The sequence below is a fragment of the Takifugu flavidus genome, chromosome 22 (genome assembly GCF_003711565.1).
Source record: "Takifugu flavidus isolate HTHZ2018 chromosome 22, ASM371156v2, whole genome shotgun sequence".
NCBI classification, from domain to species: Eukaryota; Metazoa; Chordata; class Actinopteri; order Tetraodontiformes; family Tetraodontidae; genus Takifugu; species Takifugu flavidus.
The window spans coordinates 41354-66919 of record NC_079541.1 but is presented as its reverse complement, the minus strand read 5'-3'; the positions used below and the strand labels follow the sequence as shown (position 1 = coordinate 66919).

General features: G+C 50.8%; 1 protein-coding gene across 3 annotated transcripts; it reads left to right on the top strand.

Annotated features, from left to right (window-relative positions):
- Positions 1–968: 968 nt before the first annotated feature.
- flncb (filamin C, gamma b (actin binding protein 280)) lies at positions 969–25566 on the top strand. Of its 3 annotated transcripts, XM_057022387.1 has the most exons (48): positions 973–1744; positions 6271–6519; positions 6647–6744; positions 8237–8387; positions 8593–8711; positions 8768–8845; positions 8957–9119; positions 9867–10067; positions 10510–10632; positions 12326–12463; positions 12540–12666; positions 12837–12973; positions 13075–13268; positions 13346–13459; positions 13735–13878; positions 13965–14088; positions 14162–14322; positions 14404–14494; positions 14806–14975; positions 15050–15167; positions 15693–15955; positions 16280–16877; positions 17072–17245; positions 18059–18221; positions 18291–18451; positions 18545–18712; positions 19004–19127; positions 19207–19363; positions 19559–19748; positions 19830–19853; positions 19929–20176; positions 20644–20743; positions 20817–20957; positions 21165–21293; positions 21365–21538; positions 21630–21791; positions 21871–22074; positions 22317–22469; positions 22550–22672; positions 22756–22959; positions 23047–23316; positions 23388–23525; positions 23609–23724; positions 23839–23971; positions 24081–24257; positions 24355–24573; positions 24718–24924; positions 24998–25566. In XM_057022387.1, the coding sequence occupies exons 1-48, from the start codon at positions 1093–1095 to the stop codon at positions 25183–25185; spliced, it is 8460 nt and encodes a 2819-aa protein (XP_056878367.1). In that variant the 5' UTR covers positions 973–1092; the 3' UTR covers positions 25186–25566. The 3 variants fall into 3 exon arrangements, 2 of the variants coding, with proteins under 2 accessions (XP_056878367.1, XP_056878368.1); XM_057022388.1 differs by lacking the exon at positions 10510–10632 and having other exon boundaries at positions 974–1744; XR_008948246.1 differs by lacking the exons at positions 24355–24573; positions 24718–24924; positions 24998–25566 and having other exon boundaries at positions 969–1744; positions 23609–23732; positions 24081–24221.

Sequence of the window (25566 nt, the reverse complement as noted above, 5' to 3'; positions counted from 1 at the left end):
CTCTCCCTCCCCTCCCCTCTCCCCTCTCCTCCCCTCCCCTCCCCTCCCCTCCCCTCCCCTCTCCCCTCCCCTCCCCTCCCCTCCCCTCCTCTCCTGGAGCTTCAGTGCTGCACATTAGCTTTTAGATAATGTTAGCATGAGAATAGGCAGGTGCTACAGTGTTAGCATGAACACTATCATGTGACATAAGATCATTTATTCTTTTTGAAACTCTTGCATTGAAAATTTGCTTTCATATTTCTGAAAAATGACAGTTTCATGTTAGAGCTTCAGCGGCCCCCAGAGCTAACTCTGCTTAGCCTAGCACAACTGCAACAAAGATACGACATATTTATTGCTAAGATGGGCCATTAAATTTTAGTTACTTGTCACTGTGTTTGCCAGAACATTAAGCTAATAGTAAAGATGAATTTGATTATTTCTAAAACAAAGCTAGGGACAGTTTGTCAAGTGTTAGCCGACTGTCGTAGGATATCCCAGTCGTTGTACCTCTAACGTCTAAGTTGGGAGTAACAGGCTAGCACCTTCTCTGCTGGTGTTTTTGTTGTTAAGTTCCGCTAACACGTCTGGACCAAACTGGTTCAACTTCACGCAGCTGTGCAACTTTTAGCAAGTGGCCAGACGTCCGTAAGATTTAGTTCGTCGGTAAAGATTCTGTTTGTTTTGTATTTGAACTGACATTAAAATCATTTTAAACTGGATTTCAACATTCGTTGCATTCCATGAGTCTGTGTGGGGGCGTCGGGGCGCCAGAGCCGGGCCGCTCACGTTGGTGGACGTTCAGAGACACAGGACGAAGAACTGAAGAAGCCCTCGGACGGGGGAAGCCACAAGAAATTCATCAAAACAAACTGGTCAGACTGGACTTTTATATGAATCACGGGAATATTCGGATGATTTGCTCGTGTCCCGTGCTGTGGCTGGCTGCCTCCGGTGAGGTCTTGTGCGGGACTCTCTCCCAGTTTGGAACCTCTAAAAATACGCGGAGGTGTTGGAGACAGTTCGTGGCCCCGCCTGTGACCGAGCTCTGACCCCGCCCTTTGTCCCGTCTTGGTCCAATCAGCGGGAGCGACAGTGTCTCGGAATAAGGTCATGATCGGAGCATTCCTGGGAGTCCATCGCGGTGACGCTGAGCTCTTTAAACCTCAAGCCGCAGTCTGGAGCCTCATCCCGGACACACACAGCGCGTCTGTCCGCACGACCCGCGGAACCTTTTTTTCCTGTCAAAGTTTCTTCCAGAAGTTCCGGACTCCCCAGCTCGGGGTCTTTGCGTGTGTCGGAGAGGTCCCAGCTGTCCCAGCTGTCCCAGCTGTCCCAGCTGTTGTCCCGCGTTGTCCCACATCCTTCACTGGCACCATGACGAGCAACAGCAGCTTCCTGGACGCGCAGCTGCCGCCCAACTTCTACCCGAGCGGCGCCGAGCTGGACGACTGCGAGGAGGAGGAGGAGGAGATGCCGGCCACGGAGAAGGACCTGGCCGAGGACGCGCCCTGGAAGAAGATCCAACAGAACACGTTCACGCGCTGGTGCAACGAGCATCTGAAGTGCGTCAATAAGCGGATCGCGGACCTGCAGAAGGACTTGAGCGACGGCCTGAGGCTCATCGGGCTGCTCGAGGTCCTCAGCCAGAAGAAGATGTACCGGAAGTACCACTGCAGACCCAATTTCCGGCAGATGAAGCTGGAGAACGTGTCAGTGGCGTTGGAGTTCCTGGAGAGAGAGCACATCAGACTGGTGTCGATCGGTGAGTCGAAGAAGGTGTGAGCTGAGGATGATGGTGATGGTGGTGATGAAGGTGATGATGGTGATGGTGGTGATGATGATGATGGTGGTGATGATGGTGATGAAGGTGATGGTGGTGATGATGATGGTGATGAAGGTGATGGTGGTGATGATGATGGTGATGAAGGTGATGGTGATGATGGTGGTGATGATGGTGATGGTGAGGATGGTGGTGATGAAGGTGATGATGGTGATGGTGGTGATGATGATGGTGGTGGTGGTGGTGGTGCTGGTGGTGCTGCTGGTGGTGCTGCTGCTGCTGGTGCTGCCGGTGCTGGTGGTGCTGGTGCTGCCGGTGCTGGTGGTGCTGATGGTGGTGCTGCTGGTGGTGCTGCTGGTGGTGCTGCTGGTGGTGCTGCTGGTGGTGCTGGTGGTGCTGCTGGTGCTGGTGCTGGTGGTGCTGCTGCTGGTGCTGCCGGTGCTGGTGGTGCTGGTGCTGCCGGTGCTGGTGGTGCTGCTGCTGGTGCTGCCGGTGCTGGTGGTGCTGCTGCTGCTGGTGCTGCTGCTGGTGCTGCCGGTGCTGTGGTGCTGCTGCTGCTGGTGCTGCCGGTGCTGCTGGTGGTGCTGCTGCTGCTGGTGCTGGTGCTGCTGCTGGTGCTGCCGGTGCTGGTGGTGCTGCTGGTGCTGCCGGTGATGGTGGTGATGGTGATGGTGGTGGTGATGATGATGTGATGGTGGTGATGAAGGTGATGATGGTGGTGATGATGATGAGGCAGAGAGCAAGCAAGTGTGTGTGTGTGACACAATGAGTGTGTGTGAAGCTGAAGCAGCCTGAAACCTGAACCGTCGGCCGTCTGATTGATCACTGATTGGCTTTAAGGACGAGGAACATCTGAGCACATCTGGACGGCGAGCTCTGCCTGGGGGAGGGGCTTTGATTGATTGATGGCAGGACAGCTGAGCTCCAGCTCACACAGCTGCTAAAAATAGACTGAGGGACCAGAAAGAGGGCTACCGAGTCCACGACAGGACCTGGGGCAGATTAGGACCTAGATGATCTGATCAATAACCAGACGATGAGTTTCCGGGGCTGAGTGGGTCTGGCAGCCGGTCTCAGACGGACCTACCTAGACCCTGTTGGTGTTTCACCTGTGAACCTTTGCTGGAGTCACCATTGTGTTACATTTGTACACAACCCAGCCCAGGAACCTGAGACTGGATCCAGACCGAAGATCCTGCCGGACAACAGAACAGTGGCGTCAAACCCACAACCTGGGTCCTGTGCAGGGATCGCCCAGTGGCAGGTCGGGTCATGGTTCAGCTCAGTAGGTCTTGAGGCCAACGTGTCCAGAGACGGAACACTGTTAGATCCCGACTCGGTCCAAGTATCAACAACCAGCGCCGACCGTGACGTCGTCATGACAACACGCCAGACTGTCGGAGCGTCCAGATCTGCTGAGGGTCACACTCCAATAGAACAAGAGCGCTTCAGTTTCCCATCAGCCCCCAGCAGTCATGTGACCCCCGAGGTCTGTGTGTGTGTGTGTGTGTGTGTGTCTGTATCACTGCATGCACGTGTGTGTGTGTGTCTGTGTGTGTGTATCACTGTGTCTCTGTCTGTCTGTGTGTGTGTATCACTGCATGCACGTGTGTGTGTGTGTGTCTGTGTGTGTGTATCACTGTGTCTCTGTCTGTCTGTGTGTGTGTATCACTGCATGCACGTGTGTGTGTGTATGTTTATCACTGTGTCTCTGTCTGTCTGTGTGTGTGTATCAGTGCACGTGTGTGTGTGTGTGTGTGAGTGTGAGTGTGTGTGTGTGTGAGTGTGAGTGTGTGTGTGTGAGTGTGTGTGAGTGTGTGTGTGTGTGTGTGTGTGTGGGTGGGGGGGGGGTGTGACTGTGAGTGTGAGTGTGTGTGACTGTGAGGGGGTGTGTGTGTGAGTGTGAGTGGTGTGTGTGTGTGTGGGTGTGAGTGTGTGTGTGAGTGTGTGTGAGTGTGTGTGGTGTGTGGTGTGTGGGGGGGGGGGGTGTGTGGGGGGGGGTGTGTGTGTGTGAGTGTGACTGTGTGTGTGGGGGGGGGTGTGGTGTGTGAGTGTGAGTGTGTGTGAGTGTGTGTGTGTGTTGTGTGTTTGTGGGGTTTTGTGAGTGTGTGTGTGTGTGTTGTGTGTGGGGGGGTGTGTGTGGGGGGGGGTGTGTTTGAGTGTGTGTTGTGTGTGAGTGTGTGTGTTGGGGGGGGGGGGTGTAGTGTGTGTGTGTGTGAGTGTGTGTGTGGGGGGGGGGGGGTGTGACTGTGACTGTGAGTGTGAGTGTGTGTGTCAGCTGCAGTCACAGTTGCTGTGAACTGTCTGAGCAGCAGCTGACACTCGTCAGTACTTAAAGCAACACAGTATAAATACCCACAGTCCTGCAGCTCAGCAGTACTACTGCAGTACTCCACATATTTAAATACCCACAGTCCTGCAGCTCAGCAGTACTACTGCAGTACTCCACATATTTAAATACCCACAGTCCTGCAGCTCAGCAGTACTACTGCAGTACTCCACATATTTAAATACCCACAGTCCTGCAGCTCAGCAGTAGTACTACTGCAGTACTCCACATATTAAATACCCACAGTCCTGCAGCTCAGCAGTACTACTGCAGTACTCCACATATTTAAATACCCACAGTCCTGCAGCTCAGCAGTACTACTGCAGTACTCCACATATTTAAATACCCACAGTCCGCAGCTCAGCAGTACTACTGCAGTACTCCACATATTTAAGTACCCACAGTACTGCAGCTCAGCAGTACTACTGCAGTACTCCACATATTTAAATACCCACAGTACTGCAGCTCAGCAGTACTACTGCAGTACTCCACATATTTAAATACCCACAGTCCTGCAGCTCAGCAGTACTACTGCAGTACTCCACATATTTAAGTACCCACAGTCCTGCAGCTCAGCAGTACTACTGCAGTACTCCACATATTTAAGTACCCACAGTACTGCAGCTCAGCAGTACTACTGCAGTACTCCACATATTTAAATACCCACAGTCCTGCAGCTCAGCAGTACTACTGCAGTACTCCACATATTTAAGTACCCACAGTACTGCAGCTCAGCAGTACTACTGCAGTACTCCACATATTTAAATACCCACAGTACTGCAGCTCAGTAGTACTACTGCAGTACTCCGGTACTAGACTGCAGTACCTTGTGGCCCGTCCCAGATTGCCAACAGTGAGCAGTGATCACATGATCATCAGTGCTCCTGCCCTCCTCTGGATTCAGCAGCAGCATTTGTGAACAGCTCTTCTACATATTTAGTACCACAACATTTGAAGTACCAGCAGTGTCCTTTAAGGTTAGGGCCAGGAGCAGGGCCAGGAGCAGGGCCAGGAGCAGGGCCAGGGCCAGGGCCAGGGCCAGAGCCAGGGCCAGGGCCAGGGCCAGGCCAGGGTCAGGGCCAGGGCCAGGGCCAGGGCCAGGGCCAAGGCCAGGAACAGGGCCAGGAGCAGGGCCAGGAGCAGGGCCAGGAGCAGGGCCTGGGCCAGGGCCAGGGCCAGGGCCAGGGCCAGGGCCAGGGCCAGAGCCAGGGCCAAGGCCAGGAACAGGGCCAGGAGCAGGGCCAGGGCCAGGGCCAGAGCCAGGGCCAAGGCCAGGAGCAGGGCCAGGAGCAGGGCCAGGAGCAGGGCCAGGCCAGGGTCAGGGTCATGGCCAAGGCCAGTGCCAGGGCCAGGGCCAGGGTCAGGGTCATGGCCAAGGCCAGTGCCAGGGCCAGGGCCAGGGCCAGGGCCAGGGCCAGGGCCAGGGCCAGGGTCATGGCCAAGGCCAGTGCCAGTGCCAGTGCCAGGGCCAGGGCCAGGGCCAGGGCCAGGGCCAGGGCCAGGAGCAGGGCCAGGAGCAGGGCCAGGGCCAGGGCCAGGGCCAGTGCCAGGGCCAGGGCCAGGGCCAGGGTCAGGGTCAGGGTCATGGCCAAGGCCAGTGCCAGGGCCAGGGCCAGGCCAGGGCCAGGGCCAGGGTCAGGGTCAGGGTCATGGCCAAGGCCAGTGCCAGGGCCAGTGCCAGGGCCAGGGCCAGGGCCAGGGCCAGGGCCAGGGTCAGGGTCATGGCCAAGGCCAGTGCCAGGGCCAGGGCCAGGGCCAGGGCCAGGGCCAGGGCCAGGGCCAGGGCCAGGGCCAGGCCAGGGCCAGGAGCAGGGCCAGGAGCAGGGCCAGGAGCAGGGCCAGGGCCAGTTGTAGCGGGAACCTACTGACAGTCTACTGAAACATCAAGGACGAGCCCTTCTGTGAAGGAAAACGATGCCGAGAAGCTATGCAGAACCTTCAGGAACCTTTTATTTGGGGTTTGGATAAGGGACCTACGTATTATGACTACGCAGGTCCTCACAGTGATAGAAGTACCAGGGTGTGTGTTTGGTTGTGTGTGCCATGTGTTCCTCATTCAAGCTCCCCTGAGTGGACCTTTGGGGTGGGCTCGGTACCTGCAGGTACTGGAGGACTTGCAGATATTAGGATATTATGAATCATCGGATTTAAATCTGCTTTATTTCCATGTTTCCTTCAGACTCCAAAGCCATTGTGGACGGGAACCTAAAGCTGATCCTGGGTCTGATCTGGACCTTGATCCTGCACTACTCCATCTCCATGCCCATGTGGGGGGATGAGGACGATGAAGATGCGAAGAAACTGACCCCCAAACAGCGTCTGCTCGGCTGGATCCAGAACAAAGTTCCTCAGCTTCCTATTTCCAACTTCCACCGAGACTGGAGGGATGGGAAGGCACTGGGAGCGCTGGTGGACAACTGTGCCCCTGGTGGGTGCAAACGTGCTGCAACAGCAGAGCTCCGGAACCATCACAGTTGCCGTCCTGGTCCAACTGTTGCTGCCAGTGGCAACAAACACACCACGGTGACGCTAACTATGTAAAACTGTGTCTTCAGGTCTCTGTCCAGACTGGGAAACATGGGATCCCAGTCAGCCAGTGGAGAATGCCAGAGAGGCCATGCAGCAGGCTGATGATTGGTTGGGAGTTCCACAGGTATCACACATCTGGGATGAAACCTTTACTGGCTAACGCTGCTCCTTGTTGGAAGACCTGAGTGAGCAGCTGGGTGTGGGGATGTGGGGCAGATCAGAGAGGCACGGAGGGGTCCGGTTGGTGATGGACTGGAAGAGGTGCTTATTGATGATGCACCTTCTGTTAGGGAGCCGCTGGGGTTGCTGCAGGACAGGTGTGATGTGACCAAAGGAGGTTCTAGAGGTTAGACCAGCAGCAGAGTTCTGCCCTGGTTGCAGGTTATGGACAGACTTTAGGGAGGTAAGTTACAGTAGTCATGGCAGGACGTGACGGGTGCATGGACCAGGAAAGGAGTGGAGGGTGGGAAGAGCCTTTTAAAAGCAGTTTCATGGCACCTGTCAGCCACAGGTAGCACCTGTAACCATGGTGACTCTGCACCCTCCACGGCTCCGCTCTCCTCTTGGGTCCCACAGGGCTCAGACATAGTTCCTCTTTGGTTCTCTATGTGCCTCGTGGCTCCATTCTTAGGAAACAGGGAATTCTGTTTGAGTTTTATGCTGATGACAGTCAGATTTAAAAGGTCTGACGTGTACTGTGACGATTATTCACTGAGGCGTTTGGAGGACTTTAAAGCCTGGATGCCGTTGAATTTGATAACTTTTACAACGAGTTGATGATCCGCTGTGACCTCTTTGGTACATCTGGCTTCTTTGGCTCAGCACGTTGGGCCAAATGTAAAACATCTGCCCTCTTTCCTTCACCGGTCCAAAACACCGTGGCATGTACTTTAACATATATTTGCCACTATATATCTCAAGTGGCCCCCCGCCCTGTAAGCATCAGTCCCTATCCTGAACACCCCCTGGCAGAAGAGGTGGACACTGCCAAGACTGTCTGTGGGTCTCTGGCCGATTCTGACTCTGGTTTCCAGTCTTCTCCGTCTATTTATGAGCTAATTTTTGTGTATATAGAGACACCACCAGCAAATATAACGGGTACAAGAAGCTATTGGAATTGTGGCATCTGGGCAGATGCTGCTCTCGGTGCAAGTAAACGAGCACAAAGCTCTTCCCATTGTAGTGTGGTGGCAGGTTGTGTCGTCTTCAGAGGGAGATGTGATGTTGTTTGTGTTCCTTACAGTTTCTGATTGTAAGAGGAGCCGGAGAAACGTGAGGGACACTCGCAGTTGGGTGAGAAAAGAGGAAAAGCAAGACCTGCTCTTTGGGTCGCTTCAAGTCGTTCCTGGCTGATGCGAATGACCGTGTCCCATGTTGTTGCTTTTTGGTGTGAATGTAACATTAGAGGAGAACAAGCGGCTGTTGAGAGCAGGGCTGTCCGTTGGCGTGTGGTCAACATCCAGGAACCATGGTCACTGGCCTAAAAGGAGCAGAATAGGTCACTACTTAGAATAGAGGTTATGGTGTGGGTCAAAGGTCACTGGCCCTGCCAATATCACACCACACTTTGGTACAAATGTCCTTTCACATGTTGATTTAGTTCAATCCTTCTTCAGGTCATCGCACCAGAGGAGATTGTGGATCCCAACGTGGATGAGCACTCCGTCATGACCTATCTGTCCCAGTTTCCAAAAGCTAAACTGAAGCCTGGCGCCCCCTTGAGAGCAAAGACGCTGCACCCCAAGAGGGCCAAAGCCTACGGACCAGGCAAGCCCCCTCACCCAGTGATCCCACATCTTTAGTAGAACTTCGATTCACTGACCTGAGATAACTCGCGCTGTTGTCTTGTCGAGGCAGATGATGAAAGTAGACGATGAAAGGAGGAGAATAAATCCTCCTTTTTTCCATCTTCCAACAAAGTTAAGGAGCGACATCATTTGAAAATGAGCAGTTGTTTTCTGTTGCTCATCAGGTGTGGAACCTCGAGGTAATATGGTTCTGAAACCAGCAGAGTTCCTGGTGGAGACAGTGGAGGCCGGACTGGGTGAAGTGCTGGTTTATGTGGAAGACCCAGAAGGTCACACAGAGGAGGTAAGGACGTGAAACCTAGCAGGTGAAACCTAGTTGATGCTAATTGTGTCCAACAGGCCCGAGTCATCCCCAACAACGACAAGAACAGAACCTACTCAGTGGTCTATCTGCCCAAAGTGGAGGGGTTTCATCAAGTAAGACCAGCTCGTCGCCGTAGAAACCTTTATTGATACGGCTCAAAAATGGGGCTGAACTGCTCATCCTCCTCTTCCTGTGTTGATGAATCTTTGGCCCCTCCCCTCCAGGTGAAGGTGCTGTTTGCAGGACAGGACATTGACAGAAGTCCTTTCATAGTGAATGTATCAAAGGCCATGGGTGACCCGACCCGTGTCCAGGCCCGAGGACCGGGTCTGCAGCAGACGGGGAACGTGGCCGGCAAACCCACCTACTTTGATATTTACACAGCAGGTAATGAGATCGCGTGGAAGAAGGTATGAGCGACACCTGGACCTCATCCAGAGCCGGCCTGGGCCTGAGTCTTCCTGTGCTGGTTGGACTGGGACGGTCCTGGGCTACATTTTATTTTCTCATTTAAAAAAAGTCCAAATTTCTTTAATTTCTGAGGCTACAGTGGACCTGAAGCACTTCTGAAGAGCAGTAATATTGAAGACGTTGATTAATCGCAGCCCATGTGCAACAGGTCATATTGAAAGTTTATATATTATAGATATTAAGTGAAATGTTTCTTGCTCAGTTTTTTGAAGATGGAGGCATCCAGACCTTCAGCTGTGCTTCGATATAAAATTGTCAGCCGGTAGAGGAGACTCACTTCTCCATCCTATGAAATGCACCATGAAGTTCATGCAAACCTGGCACTGAATGCTGTGGCGAAGGACAGAATTCCACAGTTGTGTCCAGGATCCCGTTTGCTCCACTGTAGGAGGTGAATCTGAAGGTCTCCAGGATGGCGTCTGTCTCCTGGTCATCGAGCTTTCAGCACGTCACGTTTCAAAGAGTAAAAGAATGACCATCGTAAAACAACCACCTGGCCAAGCGTTAACCACCATCATCCGCGTTTAAAAGTTCAACCAGCCCAGCAACATACGTCACCTTCGCCAGTGTGGCGCCACACGACGGCCGGTCAAACCGCCGGCCCGGCTGGCGTCACGTGTCCTCAGGTCTGTCCTCCACTCACTGTTGCTGTTCCTCCTCCAGGAGCCGGCGCTGGAGATGTGGGCGTGATTATCGTTGATTCAAACGGACGCCGTGACACCGTGGAGATCGTCCTGGAGAACAGAGGGGACAGTATTTTCCGCTGCACTTACATTCCCGTCCTGGAGGGGCCACACACAGTCCATGTGACCTTTGCTGGCCATCAGATTCCCAGAAGCCCCTTCACGGTCCACATCTCAGAGGGTATGTTGCTGCGTCCTCATGTGGAGCTCATGAACTAATAACGTTTGCAGATGTTAATGATTTAAACACATCACCCATCCAATGGGCTGTTGTTAGCCCCGCCCCTTCACTGTCATGTGACTCTGGCATCATCTGAGCCATCAGAAGAAGCTTCACCTTGTGGTTTTGGTTGGTGGTCCTCTTCAGAGAGAACAGGTGTGAGATACACACCTGTGAACTTGATGTGGTTAAGGAGCCTCAACTGATGTTCTGAAGCTTTGATTTTGGAATTCAAACATTTTCTGCAACACAGCAGGACACAGTGTACCCTGACTACCGGGACCTCCTTTGGTGTCGTGTCCGTCAGACCCTGAGGCTAATGGACCTGACCTGACTTGAGGCTAGTGTGAAGGTCACCGTGTCCTTTGTGTAGTTGTTTCATCCCTGTTGTTGCTTCCTTCAGTTCGACAGAGCGTCCCGCCTCCTGGGTCTCCGGTGGAGTGTGGACCTCCGTCCGTCCGCACTTCACCCCCGGACAAGATAAAGAGAGGCCCGCCTCCAACTCCACCCAAACCCAGGAGACCAAGTTAGTAAAGGCGGGACTGGACTCCACTGGTGTCTCCACCTTGACCACTGACCTTTGACTCCTGGAAGATGCTCTGTAGCTTCAGCATGTGCAGCTTTTTCTTCTTGTCCACACACTCACCATCACATGCTGACACACAATCATCCCAGTCACCAGGCCCCGTCGGTGCTGCCCGGTTTGAGCCGCTTTGGACGTTTCCCTCAACCTTCCCCTGGAAGTTCTTCCTCCTGCTCTAACTGACGTTCTCGCTCTGTCGTCATCTCATCACAGCTCGGTGTGTCTGTCTGAAGAGGAACCTTCTGCAGCTCCTTCATCTTTAGCTTTGCTGCTTCCTTCTTTCAGCTCAGCCAGTGGCTTCAGTGATCAGCTGACTAACGCAGCGCGTGATTGGTCCCCCCACGTCTGTCCGCACTCGATTATTGTTGTTGTTGTTATTAGTGGTAGTAGTGATAATAATGTTACTATTAGTAGTAGTAGCGATAATAATGTTATTATTATTATTATTAGTAGTATTAACATTAGTGATATTAATGTTGTTATTATTATTAGTAGTGATAATAATGTTATTATTATTATTATTATTAGTGATATTAATGTTGTTATTAGTAGTAGTGATAATAATGTTATTATTAATATTATTATTATTATAATTACTGATATTAATGTTGTTATTATTATTAGTAGTGATAATAATGTTATTATTATTAGTAGTAGCGATAATAATGTTATTATTATTATTATTATTATTAGTGATAATAATGTTATTACTATTAGTAGTAGCGATAATAATGTTGTTATTATTATCATTATTATTATTATATTATTATTATTATTATTAACATTAGTGATATTAATGTTGTTATTATTAGTAGTAGTGATAATAATGTTATTATTATTAACATTAGTGATATTAATGTTGTTATTAGTAGTAGTAGTGATAATAATGTGATTATTATTATTATTATTGTTATTATTAGTAGTAGTAGTAGTAGCGATAGTAATGTTGTTATTATTATTAGTAGTAGTAATAATAATGTTATTATTAGTAGTAGTAGCGATAGTAATGTGTTATTATTAGTAGTAGTAGTAATAATAATTTTATTATTATTAGTAGTAGCAATAGTAATGTTTTTATTATTAGTAGTAGTAGCGATAGTAATGTTGTTGTTATTATTAGTAGTAGTAATAATAATGTTATTATTATTATTAGTAGCGATAGTAATGTTGTTATTATTAGTAGTAGTAGTAATAATAATGTTATTATTATTAGTAGTAGCGATAGTAATGTTTTTATTAGTAGTAGTAGTAGTAATAATAATGTTATTATTAGTAGTAGTAGCGATAGTAATGTTGTTATTATTATTAGTAGTAGTAATAATAATGTTATTATTAGTAGTAGTAGCGATAGTAATGTTATTATTATTATTAGTAGTAATAATAATGTTATTAGTAGTAGTAGTAGCGATAGTAATGTTGTTATTATTATTATTAGTAGTAATAATAATGTTATTATTATTAGTAGTAGCGATAGTAATGTTGTTATTATTATTAGTAGTAGTAATAATAATGTTATTATTAGTAGTAGCGATAGTAATGTTGTTATTATTATTAGTAGTAGTAATAATAATGTTATTATTAGTAGTAGTAGTGATAGTAATGTTGTTTTTATCATGATTACTCGTATCATCCCCAGCCTGTAATCCCAATGCTTGCCGGGCTTCGGGTCGAGGTCTTCAGCCAAAGGGTCTCAGAGTGAAGGAAGTGGCAGATTTTAAAGTTTACACCAAGGGAAGCGGCAGCGGCGAGCTGAAAGTGGCGGTGAAAGGACCCAGTAAGAAGCCTCCAAACAAACACCTTCACGTCACATTTCTCCATCACCAGCGGGACTTCTTCTGACTAACCTCTAGGGGGCGACGCCGAGCCTGTGAAGGTGGCCGAGATGAACAATGGCATGTTCGAGTGTAGCTATTTTCCCGTCACCTCAGGAAAATATATGGTTACCATCAGCTGGGGAGGACACAATGTCCCACGCAGGTGAGAACATCACGTGTCCTCGGAATAAAACATTTAGGAACCAAAAGAAGAACCCTGAGAGATCCCAGTAGCAGGAACGTCCATCTGACCTATTTGGTTTATTGAGTCTCGCTCATCAACTGAACAAATGTTTTTAATCATACAAAAACGTGTTTTGTGTGTGCGCACAGTCCATTTGAGGTCCATGTGAGCGAGGAGGCGGGGCCTCAGAAGGTTAGGGCCTGGGGTCCTGGCCTGGAGATCGGGATGGTTGGGAAAAGTGCTGACTTTGTGGTAGAGGCCATCGGCACCGAGGTGGGAACGCTCGGTACGTCACGGCTGGGGGCGGGGTTTGTCTGTGTCACCTGTGTCAGTGCTGGTTCTCAGATCTTGTTGGGAGCTGTGAAATGAAGCTTCTTCTGGCTGCAGGTTTCTCCATCGAGGGTCCGTCTCAAGCAAAGATTGAGTGTGATGATAAAGGCGACGGGTCATGTGATGTTCGATACTGGCCCACTGAACCGGGCGACTACGCTGTCCACGTCATATGTGATGATGAGGACATCAAGGACAGCCCCTTCATGGCACATGTCCTCCCAGCACCCAATGACGCCCTCCCAGAGAACGTGAGGCTGGGGTCACTCAGGTATGAAGACAATCCTGTCAGATGTGTCCCTCTGAAGGATTCTTCCTTTCTCCTCAGGTCAAATGTTCCGGTCCAGGCCTGGAGCCACTGGGCTGCATCATCAACAAACCAGCTGATTTCATCATTGACACCTGTGGAGCTGGCAGAGGGGAGCTGAAGCTGTATGCTCAGGTGAGAGCAGAACATCAGCAGTGAGACCAAACACATAGTGGTCCAAGGACCATTAAAATCACCTCATTTTGGAATCGTCATCTTTAATCAGTGAGTTGCGAATCCTGTCCAGGAACATCCAAGGAGACATTTGAAACATCTGCAGAAACTCGATCCTCAGCTGTTGTCTGTGGCTTCTTCTGTTCATGGGTCCTCACACGTGTTCTCAGCCTGTTCTTCAGTGCACAGGATGACACACGGTGACCGCAGATGTTGGCATGCCTTTGCTGTTTCAGGACGCCGAGGGGTTCCCCTTCAACATCCAGATGACGGATAACGGAGATGGAACCTTCTTCTGTGTCTACGTTCCCACCAAGGCCATCAAACACACCATCATCATCACCTGGGCTAATGTCAACGTTCCCAACAGTCCCTTCAGGGTAAAAGCACACGGCTCTGGACCGTGAGTGTCAGGTTCCATCTCCACAAAGAACCGACCGGCCTGACTCTGTTTGTGGTTCTTTAGGTGATGATTGGCGAGGGCAGCCATCCAGAGAACGTCAAAGTTTATGGTCCAGGGGTGGAGAAGATGGGCCTGAAAGCCAACGAGCCAACATACTTCACAGTGGACTGCAGCGAGGCCGGACAGGGTGCGACCCGGTCCAAACACAGCACTTTTTCCAACGCTGGGTGCTCATGCTAACACTCTTTGATCTGCAACAGGTGATGTTAGCATCGGGATAAAATGTGCTCCAGGAGTGGTGGGACCTGCTGAGGCTGACATTGACTTTGATATCATCAAGAATGACAATGATACATTTACAGTAAAGTACATGCCCCCCGGCTCGGGTCAGTACACCATCATGGTGCTGTTTGCAGATCAGGTGAGTGTTCGCAGTTGCACTGTTTCCTTTCTCATTTCCTGTTTCCTGTCAACAAACATGTTACGTTTAATGTTTAAACAGCAAATTCCCATCAGCCCCTTCAGAATAAAAGTGGAGCCGTCACATGATGCAGCTAAAGTCCGAGCAGAAGGTCCTGGACTGAACAAGACAGGTGATTCCCTTCGTTGTGCGTCTGTACCGAAGACAGGGTTGTACACACGTTTCTGTACATTCGTGCCTGGAGGTTCAGTCCAGCACAGCTCCGGGCTTTAAACGGGTCGGTGTCGCGTTAGAGGACACAGGAGATCCACACTGACGAGAAGCCAGCTGATGTGTTCGGAAGGACGGGATGTGAAGCAGCAACAATCTGCCACAGTTTTAGCATTTGCAGAAGCACAAATCCAGAATGAGGCTCTTTGGTTCAGCACAAATCCAGTTTTTGTGGCATTTGTCTAAATCAGGCAAAATCGTGTGTCACTCCAGGTGTCGAGGTCAACAAACCCACTCACTTCACTGTTTACACCAAGGGAGCTGGGAAAGCCCAGCCTGAGGTCCGCTTCAGCACCGCTGGCAAAGGCAACGTGGTCCGAGACTTTGAGATCATCGACAACCACAACTACTCGTACACCGTGCGCTACACAGCCGTGCAGCAGGTCCGGTGCTCACGACGCGAAGCCGCCCAGTGCACGGCTGAGCTGATGCTAACTACAGTCTCTGTGACCATCAGGGGAACATGTCAGTCACAGTCTGTCACGGAGGAGACCCCATCCCAAAAAGCCCATTTCACGTCAGTGTTGCCCCCCTGTTGGACCTGAGCAAAGTCAGCATTCAGGGTCTTAACAGCAGTGAGTACATTGATGCTATCGTTTATGCTAACGTTTCCTCTGACAGCATAACCACCAAGCGTGATTTATCTTTGAACTTATTTAAAACGAGGTCCCAGTAAGCCCATCTGAGGGTCTTGAGTGATTTGTTCAGTTGTGTTGTTGCACAACAGATCACATAAAGCAGAGAAGAAAAGGAAGAGCTCGAACACTGAGGAGGAGGTTACTGCTGATCTAGGACCCCTCCGCCTGTCCAGGTGGAAGGAGGACCCAGAGCACAATATGATGGAGGAGGTGACACCTCCTGTGTGGGAAGCATCTCAGTGTCCTCCTGGAAGAACCGAGGAACCCTAACTAAGAATGAAATTAGCTCGCTTAGTTTTATGTTTCCCGAAACAGGGTTTAGCTTCAAGGTGACAATCTTTGACTGGACACACAGAAGTCCATGGCTCCCGACGGGTGGAGCTACTCAATAAAATGGCTCAAATCTGTAATAGCAGTCAACACTAATATGTCTTAAACCCCTTGTATTGTTTCATACTAAAGAGGTGGATGTAGGCAAGGACGAGGACTTCATGGTCAGAACAAAGGGTGCCGGAGGTCAAGGCAACCTGGATGTCAAAATCCTCTCACCATCACGGAGGCCAATTCCTTGCAAGCTGGAATCAGGTGAAACCAACGGGGTGCACACAGTGACCTACATCCCCCCCGAGGAAGGAGCCTACAGAGTGGACATCAGCTACGATGGGAACCCTGTCCCTGGAAGTCCGTTTGCCGTGGAGGGGGTCTTGCCACCCGACCCTTCAAAGGTCATTAAAACACTATTTCCATCAAGTTCATGCAAACCTTTCAGAAGTCTTTCAGTCTGATGTGTTGATGCACCTGTTGATGCACCTGTTGATGCACCTGTTGATGCACCTGTCTGTGGGAGGGACACACGATCGGCAACCTTTGATGACCAGTGTTCCACCTTACCGGTTTACACTCATTTTATTGGTCCAGATCATCACAAGTGGTCTCACAAGGATCTTTGCATTTCATGAATGTGGGTTTCTCTGGGGCCTCTTCTGATCCGCGAGTCCATCGCTGCTCCAGGTAGGATTGCCTCAACTGTTGTCCTTTTTAACCTGCAGGTTCGAGCCTATGGTCCAGGTCTTCTAGGCGGGCTAGTGGGAAAACCAGCCCCCTTTGCCATTGACACAAAGGGAGCTGGTATCGGTGGACTAGGTCTGACAGTGGAAGGGCCCTGTGAGGCCAAGATCGAATGTCAGGACAACGGCGATGGCTCCTGCTCGGTGTCCTACTTACCTACCGAGCCCGGTGAGTACGCCATCAACATCCTCTTTGCAGAGCAGCACGTTCCCGGGTCTCCCTTCAAGGCGGTCGTCCAGTCACCGTTTGACCCCAGCAAGGTGACCGTGAGCGGGCCAGGCCTGGAGCGAGGGAAAGTTAACGAGGATGGCTCCTTCACGGTGGACTGTTCCAAAGCCGGAGAGGCCGAGCTCACTATTGAGATAGTCTCAGAGTCAGGAGCCAAAGCTGAAGTTCATGTCCAGAACAACAGAGATGGAACCTACTCCATCACCTACATTCCACCGTTTCAAGGGCTCTATACCATCATTATTAAATATGGGGGCTGCGCTGTGCCCAACTTTCCCAGTCAACTACTGGTTGACCCACCTGTTGATACCAGCGGGGTGACGGTCTACGGAGCAGGAGTGGAACCCAGAGGTAAGAACAGTAACTCAGGCCTGCAGATGGTGATGTTCAGGTTCTGTTCAGATTTGATTCTGCAGGTTCAGAAGCTGCGTTTGGTCACTGTGATTGACAGTAGTGGGCGTGGTCTGTGGATGTTTGGAGCAGAATCTGAACCAGTCTGGACTGGAGAGAAATTCCAAATGATTGTTTCCGTTTGCCATCTTCAGGGGTCCTGAGGGAGGTGACCACTCACTTCATTGTAGATGCCCGATGCCTCTACAAGAGTGGCCACGACCACATCAAAGCCTGCATCTCCAACCCCTCAGGTGCCACCACAGATGCCTACATCACGGACAAAGGCGACGGGACGTACAGGGTGGAGTATACGCCCTACGAGGACGGTGAGGACTGTGATGATATCACATCGGAAACTCAATCCCTTTCAATCGTTGATGACATTGAAACATTTGTGGAATTGATGATATCAGGAGGCTTGAAGTCATCTTACCACGAGGAGATAAAGTCGTATCAACGTTAGGCTGCTCTGCTCTATGCTAACATCCGAACCCTATAAAGAGATGTAGGGTCTGATTCCAAAATCAACTCCAGTTCCAGTTTAGACTCAACAGAAGAGTTCTGACAAGCTCTTCTGAAGCTCAGAGCCTCTAAATCATAAAAAGCTTTCCTGAAATTAAAATTAAAATTAGTGTCATTTTTGGAGTTTTTCAAGTTACATTCAAAGAAGTGTTGAAAACCCCACGTAGCAAGAGCAAGAGAGAGCAGTGCCGGGGTTTGGACCTGCCGGGGTTCTAGCACGGTTCAGTGTTCTACCGTCGTTAACACCAACAGTTATTCTAAAAGTCCCAACTGTTCTTGTGGTGTTTAACAGTGGAATGTTGTCACATCTTCTCGCCTTGCTAAGTGTTAATAACATTTTAACAACATTCATGGAGCGTTCCCCATGAACGTGTTCAGAGATAGAACATGAATGCAGTTGCCTCGAGCAGAACAGTGCTCCAGGATGCCCCCTGGTGGCCGGTTGTCCCGTGAGCCGCTGTGAACGCTTCCTTTGGCAGGTGTACGCTGGCTCGGGCCCTGACCACAGCTGCTCAGTGTGTTGCTGACATGAAGACTAAAATGTTCCTCTTTGTTCTTCCCTATGGAAACCAGAGAAGGTCCGTCACTGTTGAACGAAGTCCTTCTCCTGTGTGCAGGTTTGCACCTGATTGACGTCCTGTTTGATGAAGTTTCACTGCCAAAAAGCCCGTTCAGGGTGTCGGTGGCAGAGGGCTGTGATCCCAGTCGAGTCCGAGCCTACGGTCCGGGCCTGGAAGAGGGCCTGGTCAACACAACAAACTGCTTCAGCGTTGAGACCAGGTGGATTTGACAGGACCGCTTCACACTCTGAAGAAGCTTCAGTTCCACTTCTGATCCTTTGTCTTTCAGAGGTGCTGGAACGGGGGGCCTGGGCCTAGCCATCGAGGGACCCTCTGAAGCAAAGATGTCCTGTAAGGACAACAAAGATGGCAGCTGCAGCGTGGAGTACATCCCATTTACTCCCGGAGAGTATGACGTCAATATCACCTTTGGTGGCCTTCCTATTCCAGGTGAGGCGTCTGAACTAGACTAGACTCTGGACTTCCAACAGATGGCTCCGACGTGGGTTTTAAAGAGTCCAAACTCCTAAATGTGTGTTTTAGGGAGCCCATTCAGTGTTCCAGTGCGAGAGCTGGTGGATCCAAGTAAAGTCAGATGTTTTGGTCCTGGCCTGGGAGTGGGAGTTCGAGCACACATGCCCCAGACCTTCACCGTGGACAGCAGTAAAGCGGGCCTGGCCCCTCTGGTGGTCCAGCTGTATGGGCCCACCGGTAAGACTCTGAGTGGCTGACATGCGGCTCGTCTCGCTCAACTGAAAAATGTGGACCAAGGAGAACTTGTGGAAGAGCTTTGCATCAGACTGGGAATCTAGAACCACTCATTCTTAGTTCTGTTACTGGAGAGGTGCAGTACCAGTCAAATATTATAGGACTTATGCTAAGATGCCAACAAATGCTATATCAACACATTTGACATGAAAGCAAAAGCTCGTGTATCTTGGTGGGCTTTGGTCAGACAGCAGACACTGTTGAACGTCTGTGGACCGTTTGCTTGCTCCGCAGGTGTTGCTGAACCCATCAGCGTCATTGACAACAACGACGGGAGTCACACAGCGAGCTACACTCCTGCTAGCGACGGGGCGTACACAGTTTGTGTGAAGTACGCAGACCAGGAAGTCCCCTGTAGGTCAGTGAGCCAGGAACTAACTATGTATTTGTTGATGCAGTTATTTAAAGGTTACCCCTCCTAAACTGCCACCTTTCAGCCCCTTCAAGATCAAAACTTTACCTGCCCATGATGCCAGTAAAGTCCGGGCCAGCGGTCCAGGTCTCAACGCCTCCGGAGTTGCAGCCAGTCTGCCGGTGGAGTTTACCATCGACGCTAGAGACGCTGGCGAGGGACTCCTGACGGTTCAGATTCTGGTGGGTGACAGAATTGTGTTCGACCCACGGCACCATCGAGTCCCGTCTCCACTAATGCACATCCACTGCAACCTGACCCTTGATTGGTTCTTCCAGATGCTAAAATGTCCTTTAGTCATTTCCCAGCACATGTCACAAATACAGCTAGCGCTGCACTGGACCAACAACAGCGTTGTGTTTGTGCGCTACTAACAGGATCCAGAGGGAAAGCCAAAGAAAGCCCACATTCGGGACAACAGGAACGGAACTTACACGGTGTCGTATGTCCCAGACCTGACAGGCCGTTACACCATCACCATCAAATACGGAGGAGACGAGATTCCGTATTCCCCATATCGCATCCATGCCGTTCCCACCGGAGATGCCAGCAAGTGTCTGGTCACAGGTCAGGTCCCAGCCACCTGCTCACCTTCCTCTTTTTTCAGCCAAATCACACAATCTCTTCTTCTTTGATCTTTTCCTGCAGTGTCAATTGGAGGACACGGACCAGGTTAGTGAAGCACCTGTGCCTGTTCCGCTTTGATCTTCTCTGGATTTCTGAAAAAGGCTTTGATGTCTGTCTCAGGATCCGGCATTGGCCCTACCATCCAGATCGGAGAGGAGACAGTCATCACTGTGGATGCAAAGGCTGCTGGGAAAGGTAAAGTGACCTGTAAAGTCACAACTCCTGATGGGGCGGAGCTGGATGTGGATGTGGTTGAGAACGCCGATGGAACCTTCGACATTTATTACACTGCTCCCGAACCTGGCAAATACGTCATCACAATTCGTTTTGGGGGTGAAAACATCCCCAACAGTCCGTTTCATGTGGTGGTAAGTTAGCAAAATCAACCCATAGCATAGCGTTAATAAGCTCGTAATGTTGCTAAATGCTACGTAGCATCTTAAAGAATCCTTAGTCATTTTGATCATTTCTGAAGTTGTGGGGGGAGGGGAGGGGAGGGGAGGGGAGGGGAGCTGGTTCCATAGCAGGGGGGCCTGGTAGCTAAATGCTCGGCCCCCCATTCTACCCCTAGAGACTCTGGGAACCACCAGTAGACCAGCATTCTGAGAGCGGAGCGGTCTATTGGGCTGGTAAGGTGTCACTAGCTCCAGGTAGGATGGAGCTAGGCCTCTGAGGACCTGGTAGGTCAGAAGAAGGGTTTTAAAAATTATTCTAAAGGGTCTAAAGGGTCAGAGGGTGGAGGAGCGTAGACAGGCCTGGGAGTGGAGGTCAGAGGTCACTGGATCTTCACTGACAACATTTGACAGCTGGCTGTTTGGCCCCCTCTCTGTTTAAGGCTACCGATGACCCCACCAGCCCCATCAATGGGATGGAAGCGGTGCTGCGGCCCTTCAGCCTGGTCATTCCCTTCACCGTACAGAAAGGACAGATAACAGGTGTGACTGCCAGTGGTGCTCCACAACTGTGGGAGCGGCGCTCATCTCATCAACGCTTGCGTCTGCCTTTTAGGTGAGGTCCGGATGCCGTCTGGCCGAAGCGCCTGTCCTCACATTACAGACAACAAAGATGGTACCGTGACGGTGAACTACTCGCCCACCGAGCGCGGTCTGCACGAGATGGAGATCAAATATGACGGGAGCCACATTCCAGGTAACGTGAGAGCAGCAGAGGGTTGAGCGGCGGCGTCATCTACGGCAGTCTACTGGCTCTGGATGCTAATTGACTTTAAATGCTAACAGGCTAAAACGCCACAGCTGATTCACCTTCCATATTGACAGACGTGTGTTTTCCCACCAGGGGGCGCTCCTCTATAAGCAGCGAGATGTGCACGTTGCAGTGTGTGTTTTCCTTTCACAGGAAGTCCACTCCAGTTCTACGCTGATGCCATTAACAGTGGTCACGTGTCTGCGTTTGGTCCTGGACTGACTCACGGGACGGTGAACACACTGGCCACATTCACCATTGTGACTAAAGACACCGGAGAAGGTAACATCAGCATCTGCGACCCACACTGGAGCTCCAGCTCCTGAGTAAGGTCTGTCCACCCGTCCACGCAGGTGGGCTGTCGCTCGCTGTCGAGGGTCCGTCGAAAGCTGACATCGCCTGTAAGGACAATAAAGATGGGACGTGCGCGGTGTCCTACCTTCCTACCGCCTGTGGGGATTACAACATCGTGGTCAAATTTGATGACAAACACATCCCTGGGAGCCCGTTCACCGCAAAGATCACCGGTACTGTCCGCCGATGCTTCCATGCGTGTCGAATGTCACCAGAGACTGAGAGAGGCTAACAACGCCATGTTATGATATGATGGACCACCAGGTGACGACGTCCTGAGGACGTCTCAGCTTAATGTGGGGACGGCATCAGACGTTTCCTTGAAAATCATGGAGACAGATCTGAGGAGCCTGACAGCCAGCATCAGGGCGCCATCTGGAAACGAGGAACCATGCGTGCTGAAGAGGCTCCCCAACAGGCACATCGGTGGGTTATTAAAATACTGTCCATAAAAGCAACATTTGGTCACCGGCCAAAACTCTTGTTTCTGAAACGTCTCCTCCAGGAATCTCGTTCACGCCCAAAGAAGTGGGCGAACATGTGGTGAGCGTGAAGAAGAACGGCAAACACGTGACCAACAGCCCCTTCAGGATCATGGTGGGACAGTCCGAGATTGGAGATGCCAGTAAAGTGAAGGTTTTTGGTCAAGGACTCGTAGAAGGACACACCTCTGAAGTGGCAGAGTTCATTGTTGACACCAGAACTGCAGGTGATTCACACCTTCGTTCAGCATCAGACACGAAGTGCTCACACGTAGAACACAGGTGAATCACATCCCTAACCGCTGAGACACAGGTGATGCAAATCTTTCAGGTCAGAGACAGAGTAGCTCAACTTCCTGTGGACTCACAGCAGAAATAACACACTTTGACACTTAGTTCATTTGGTTTCAGATGTTGAATGAAATAGAAAATTCTAGAAATTCTAAAGTGGGTTTGGATCGTCCCCCAGGTTACGGGGGTCTCGGTTTGTCCATTGAGGGTCCTAGTAAAGTGGACATAAACTGTGAGGATGTGGAAGACGGAACGTGTAAAGTTACCTACTGTCCCACTGAACCAGGAAATTACATCACCAACATCAAGTTCGCTGATCAGCACGTCCCCGGTACAAGGCCGTCACATCGGGTGTGCCGTCTCTTCGGTTGACCTTTGAGCACTTAAACGAGGGGTGTTGTGTGCAAACAGGAAGTCCGTTCACGATCAAAGTGTTTGGCGAAGGTCGGGTGAAGGAGAGCATCACCAGGAAGCGCCAGGCTCCGCCCATCGCCTCCGTGGGCAGCACTTGTGACCTCAACCTTAAAATACCGGGTGAGCTGTGGCATCATTACGTACGGTTGGGCTCTCTACCTCTCTTCGTCCCCTAGCCTTGGGCTCCTCCTGTGGTGTTATAGGAAACTGGTTCCACATGGTGTCGGCTCAGGAGCGTCTGACCAGAACCTTCACGCACAGCAGCCACACCTACACCAGAACTGAACGTACTGAGATCAGCAAAACCCATGGTGGAGAGACCACGAGGGAGGTGAGGGTGGAAGAGAGCACGCAGGTGGGAGGAGAACCCTTCAGAGATGTCTTAACTGACCTCCTGGGACGAGAAGGTGCCAGCTCAGCACTGTGTTGACCCACATTCCCTAAAGCCAGCAGGACAACGTTCCTACCCAGCAACCACTCTCATCCTCTCTCAGGTGAGGCGGGGGTGCAGGAGATGATGGCTCAGGTGACGAGTCCTGGAGGGAAGACAGAGGACGCAGAGATCATTAAAGGAGAGGACAGCACCTACAGCGTTCGCTTTGTACCGCAGGAAATGGGCGCTCACACCGTTAATGTTAAGTATCGGGGCCAACATGTCCCTGGGAGCCCCTTCCAGTTCACTGTGGGCCCTTTTGGGGAAGGAGGGGCTCACAAGGTTCGAGCCGGAGGTACGGGCCTTGACCGAGGAGTAGCTGGAGTCCCAGGTGGGGTCCTGCACCTTCGAACTGCATGTGTGTTGGCAGAGGTGATGTCATGTGTTGGGTTTTTTGTTCAGGGGAGTTCAGCATCTGGACCAGAGAGGCCGGCGCAGGAGGTCTCTCAATAGCTGTCGAAGGGCCAAGCAAGGCTGAGATCACCTTCGAAGACAGGAAGGATGGATCTTGTGGGGTCTCCTACGTGGTTCAAGAGCCTGGTGAGAGTCCGCTGTTATCAGCCACTCAGTTCCTGAGGTGCCCTGTGGAACACCAGCGTGAACATCAAATGTGCCTTTTCCAGGTGACTATGAAGTTTCCATCAAATTTAACGATGAGCACATCCCAGACTCGCCATTCACCGTCCCCATCTCCACGCTGGCGGACGACGCTCGCCGCATCACCATCACCAGCCTGCAGGTATACAGGTGGAGAGCCGGCCCAAACGCTCCACAGGAGGGAAACACAGGCTATTGATTGCTGCTCAGAGGCCCCTCAGCACTGATGTGATGAACCTGCTGTGGTCTTCATTAGGAGATGGCTCTGAAGGTGGGACACGAGGCCTCCTTTGCTGTCCAGCTGAATGGAGCCAGAGGACTGATTGATGCTAAGATCCAGAACCCATCAGGGGCCACAGAGGACTGTTCCATCACTGAGCTCGACACTGGTAAGACCTAAACCTGGTACCTCCGCATTCTAATCTCTGGTGCTCAGAACTTTGGGATTTCTGGCTGAATTTCCTTCATTAAGACTCGAGCTGGGGTTTTCTTCTGCAGACCAACAGGCCATCCGATTCGTCCCACGAGAAAACGGACCTCATTCCATTGACGTCCGTTTAAATGGCAGCCACATCCCTGGAAGTCCTTTCAAGATCCGAGTTGGGGAACTAGGGCAGGATGGAGACCCGGGCTTGGTCTCTGCCTTTGGATCTGGACTGGAGAGAGGGACCACTGGTATCATTCCAAACCAGTCTCAGCAATCTTTGTTTCTCTCCTTAAACTCTGGGTGGAAGTTGGAACTTCATTTTTCTGGTAACATGTCCTCCGTCAGGCCTGGCATCAGACTTCGTGGTCAACACGTGTAACGCTGGTTCAGGAGCTCTGTCTGTGACCATTGACGGGCCTTCCAAAGTAAAGATGGACTTTCAGGAGTGTCCTGAAGGCTACAAGGTGTCCTACACACCAATGGCTCCTGGAAACTACCTCATCTCCATCAAGTACGGGGGACCACAGCACATTGTAGGCAGCCCCTTCAAGGCCAAGGTCTCAGGTGAGCCTTCTTCTCTTTAAAAGCAGATGATGCTGGTTCCAGAAGAGATTAACTCTCTACCCTCTAGCCTGAGTTATCAAGCTTCACATCCGGATAAGCAGAGCTCCCCAATCATCTTAGAGCTGCTTTTAAATATCTCGGCAGGACCTCATCTTTCCAGTGGACACGGGCTTCATGAAACCTCCTCCGTCCTTGTGGAAACTGTTAGCAAGACATCAGCAGCAAGCGCTGCCTTCGCCTCCTTTCCCAAGTTCTCATCAGATGCCAGTAAAGTCCTCCTGAGAGGTGCAGGCCTGTCCAAGGCCTTCATTGGTCAAAAGAACTCGTTCACGGTGGACTGCAGCGGAGCAGGTGAGGCAGTAGCACCTCTTAAAGCTAACAACAGATGGGCGCGTCCACCCAAGCTAAGTACGTGTCTTCACAGGCACCAACATGTTGATGGTGGGTGTTCACGGACCAAAAGCACCCTGTGAGGAGGTGTATGTCAAACACATGGGCAACAGGATGTACAACGTCACCTACACGGTCAAGGAGCAAGGCAGCTACATCCTCATTGTCAAGTGGGGAGACGAGAATGTTCCCGGCAGTCCGTTCCACGTCACCGTCCCATAAACGTAAAGTATTGTTCCGGTTTTCCTCCTCCCAGTGTGATAAAAGTTCCAAACGGAGCTCTGCCAGGCTGAGGTCTGGGGACATCGTCTTCCACTATGTTACCTTCACAGTGTTGATTTGACTTTAGCTTATTAGCTCTGAGGATACAGGTGAACCCTCTGATCATCCTGTTCTCCATCGAAGTAAAACTTCAAATAAAGAATTGAACAAGACCGAAAGGTTATGATAAAGATAATGAGGAGGAGGACGGAGGAGGTGTCGATGTGTCGTGTTCCAGGACTTGCATGATGCTTTTTATTGGTTTTATATCAGAACTGGATGCCTGGATTGGATCTGTTCACCTTCTGTCTGATTGAATTAAAGAATTTTGCTAACTTGTCA